Source organism: Rhinopithecus bieti, unplaced genomic scaffold (assembly GCF_001698545.2).
Source record: "Rhinopithecus bieti isolate Rb0 unplaced genomic scaffold, ASM169854v2 scaffold_13225, whole genome shotgun sequence".
NCBI classification, from domain to species: domain Eukaryota; kingdom Metazoa; phylum Chordata; class Mammalia; order Primates; family Cercopithecidae; genus Rhinopithecus; species Rhinopithecus bieti.
The window spans coordinates 685,683-688,740 of NW_016807895.1; the positions used below are offsets into that span (position 1 = coordinate 685,683).

Below are 3,058 nucleotides of genomic sequence, written 5' to 3' on the forward strand. Positions count from 1 at the left end.
TATATATATATATATTATCTTACAGATAGGTCTGAATTTCTCTACATCAGAAGTTCAGTATGTGTCTCACTGGGCTAAAGTCAAGGTGGCGGTGTGAACAGGGCCATATTTCTTTCTGTATATTCTAGGCAGAGAATTGCTTTCTGGATCATTTAGGTTGTGAGCAGATTTCAAGTCCTTGCAGTTGTGTGGGCGAGGCCCCTGTTTCCTTGCTGGATGTCAGCTTAAGGACTACTCACTGTTTCTAGAGGCTGTCTATGTTCACTATGTATTGGTTTGTGGCTCCGTTCCTTCAGCTTTAAAGCCAGCAAAAATGGGTCAAGTATTTCTCATTCTTCAAATCTGTTCTCTTTTTTTCTTCTGTTTCATCTCTGTAAACCAATTTTCTGCCTTCCCATGTCACTTTGTTTGTTTTTGAGAGGGAGTCTCACTGTGTCACCCAGGCTGACGTGCAGTGGTGCCATCTCGGCTCACTGCAACCTCTGCCTCTGGGGTTCAAGAAATTCTCTTGCCTCAGCCCCCCCAGTAGCTGGGACTACAGGCGCCCGCCACCATGCCGGGGTAATTTTTGTATTTTTAGTAGAGACGGGGTTTCACCATGTTGGTCAGACTGGTCTCGAACTCCTGACTTCAGATGATCCACTCACCTCTACCTCCCAGAGTTTTGGGATTACAAGCTTGAGCCACCGCGCCTGGTCTTCCCATTCCACTTTCAAGGGCTCATAGGATTAAACTAGGCACGCTTTGATAATCAGGGTAATTCTCTGTTTCAGTGATTTGAACGTCTTCACAGGTTCTGGGGATTAAGGTATAGACATCTTAGGGAGAGGAGATATTATTTTACCAACTCCAGAGTGATACAAAGCTTACAATGACGTCCTCCACATACAGCCCTGATGAGAAAGTCACAGAACTCTGTGGTGATATAACATTTCATTTTGATTTGATATAAGTTGGAGGGATAGATTAGAGGAAGACCTTGATTCAGCTGGATGTTCCTTGAATAAAAAGCCATTCAAGAGCAATGTATTTTATAATAGCCTTCTCAATATTTGCTTATAGAGGACTCTGGACACAGTTATGTATTTTTTTTAACATACTTTCGATTTATTCATTACTATTGGCTCAATGAAGTTTAACATTACTGTTTAATGTGTCTCAAACACAGCAGTAGGCCTATGATAGGATAAGTGAACCAAGTGATACTTAAGAACTCATTTTAACAGCTGCCACTGGGATACATGTGTATAAATAACAGTTCTAAAGTACACATAACTGTGGAATAGTAAGTGGAAAGAGTCAAATATATGAAATTGCTCAAATAACAATTCCATAGAATAAAAATTCAAGAAAGTTGTTAGCATTTTACATTTCATGTATTTGTCAGATCATTGTGGAAATTACCTATAACTTTAAGAAAGAGTAGAACTAGTAACCTCAGAAGAATGCTGGATTTATGAGTCTCTTCTGCCAGGTACTCTGTGGATCGGCATACTGATATGGACCGTATTTTCGGCATCCACTCAGAAAATGGCTCTATTTTCACTTTGAAAGCCCTTGACCGAGAATCATCTCCTTGGCATAACATCACTGTTACAGCCACAGAAATAAGTAAGTTGGAGCTACATCTACCTGAACACACTGTCTTTCATCAAAGTGGTAAAATAATAGCACTAGCTAGACTCATTTTCTTGAGTGGTATGATTGTATCCTTAGCAAGATCTTAGAGAAATGGCTTAGAATGTCAACACATTTTAAATTATTTCTAAGGATTATCAAATAATTCATTCATTTCAAATTTGCTTTTCTTTTACACCTTAAATAGGAGAGAAATATAATTTAACGTCATAAAATAATCTAAGAAAATTATCTATTACAAATAATACCTCATTCTCAATTATGTTTTCCTCAATTTTATTGTGCTTTTCATTTGGACCATGTAAGAGAGCTGAGATATTCATCAGCAGCCCAATTGAGAAAGTGAACACCACAAAAGGATCTGTTGCTAAGCTACAAATGGGTGAGTGGTTTCACTGCTTCTGTGTAAATGAGACTGAAATCTTACACATGTTCTCGTTGCAGATAACCCAAAACAAAGTAGCCACATCCCTGTCTTCATCAGAATTCTAGATATAAATGACCATGCTCCGGAATTTGCCATGTATTATGAAACATTTGTTTGTGAAAATGCAAAACCTGGGCAGGTAAATAAAATCATTAAAACTTAAAAGAATATATGTTCTCTTTACAAAGTCAAATGACATTACATCACTTTATTTGCAGGATTTCTTTTGTGCAAACTGTTGTCAATACTTCATGTCCACCATTTATTTATCCTTAACAAAGAACTCACAGTGATTTTAAAAGGTGATTTAAAATGTTTTATAATGGAATCAATAATATAGTGGGGAATATTATAACATATGATTTAATTTATATACTAGGTTTATAGTGAATATCACATATGTAGAAGCTGTTAAGTGCATTCATAATTATGCTTATCTTATAATTATAAGATCTATAATTATAATTATCTGAGTTATCTTCACTAATAGAATGAAAATATATCATTAAATAAAACATGAAGTATGAAAATGAAATTGTTTCATGTTACTATAAAGGTAATCATAATCATTGTTTTCTTGATTACATTTTGCCACTTTTAATAGTTTTAGGAGATTTTGATATGAGTGATATTTTGTAAGTTTTACAGTTTCATATCATTGAAATGAAGTAGATTTGTTTGTAAAAGAATTACGAAGTCTTCTTACAAAGTAATTCTTTCAAAAGTACATAAAGTAATTCTAAGTAAATGCAGAATATGCTCATTTTTGACAAAAATATAGTATTTTTCTGTAACAGTAACTGCATAAATTTTACCAAAAGTAACTTAACCATTTAGTTAACTACTTTAAAGATAAAATAGGTAGATGTTAAGAATCATCGGCCGGGTGCGGTGGCTCAAGCCTGTAATCCCAGCACTTTGGGAGGCCGAGACGGGCGGATCACGAGGTCAGGAGATCAAGACCATCCTGGCTAACACGGTGAAACCCCGTCT

The 3,058-nt window shown here is 35.8% G+C and overlaps 1 protein-coding gene across 1 annotated transcript in view; it reads left to right on the forward strand.

Moving 5' to 3' along the window:
* CDH9 (cadherin 9) overlaps positions 1-3,058 on the forward strand; it is a 180,427-nt gene that overhangs the window by 164,438 nt on the left and 12,931 nt on the right. The window contains exons 8-9 of the mRNA XM_017884076.1: positions 1,475-1,611; positions 2,083-2,204. Of these exons, the coding sequence (XP_017739565.1) occupies positions 1,475-1,611; positions 2,083-2,204 (259 nt within the window). The remainder of the gene's footprint in view (positions 1-1,474; positions 1,612-2,082; positions 2,205-3,058) is intronic.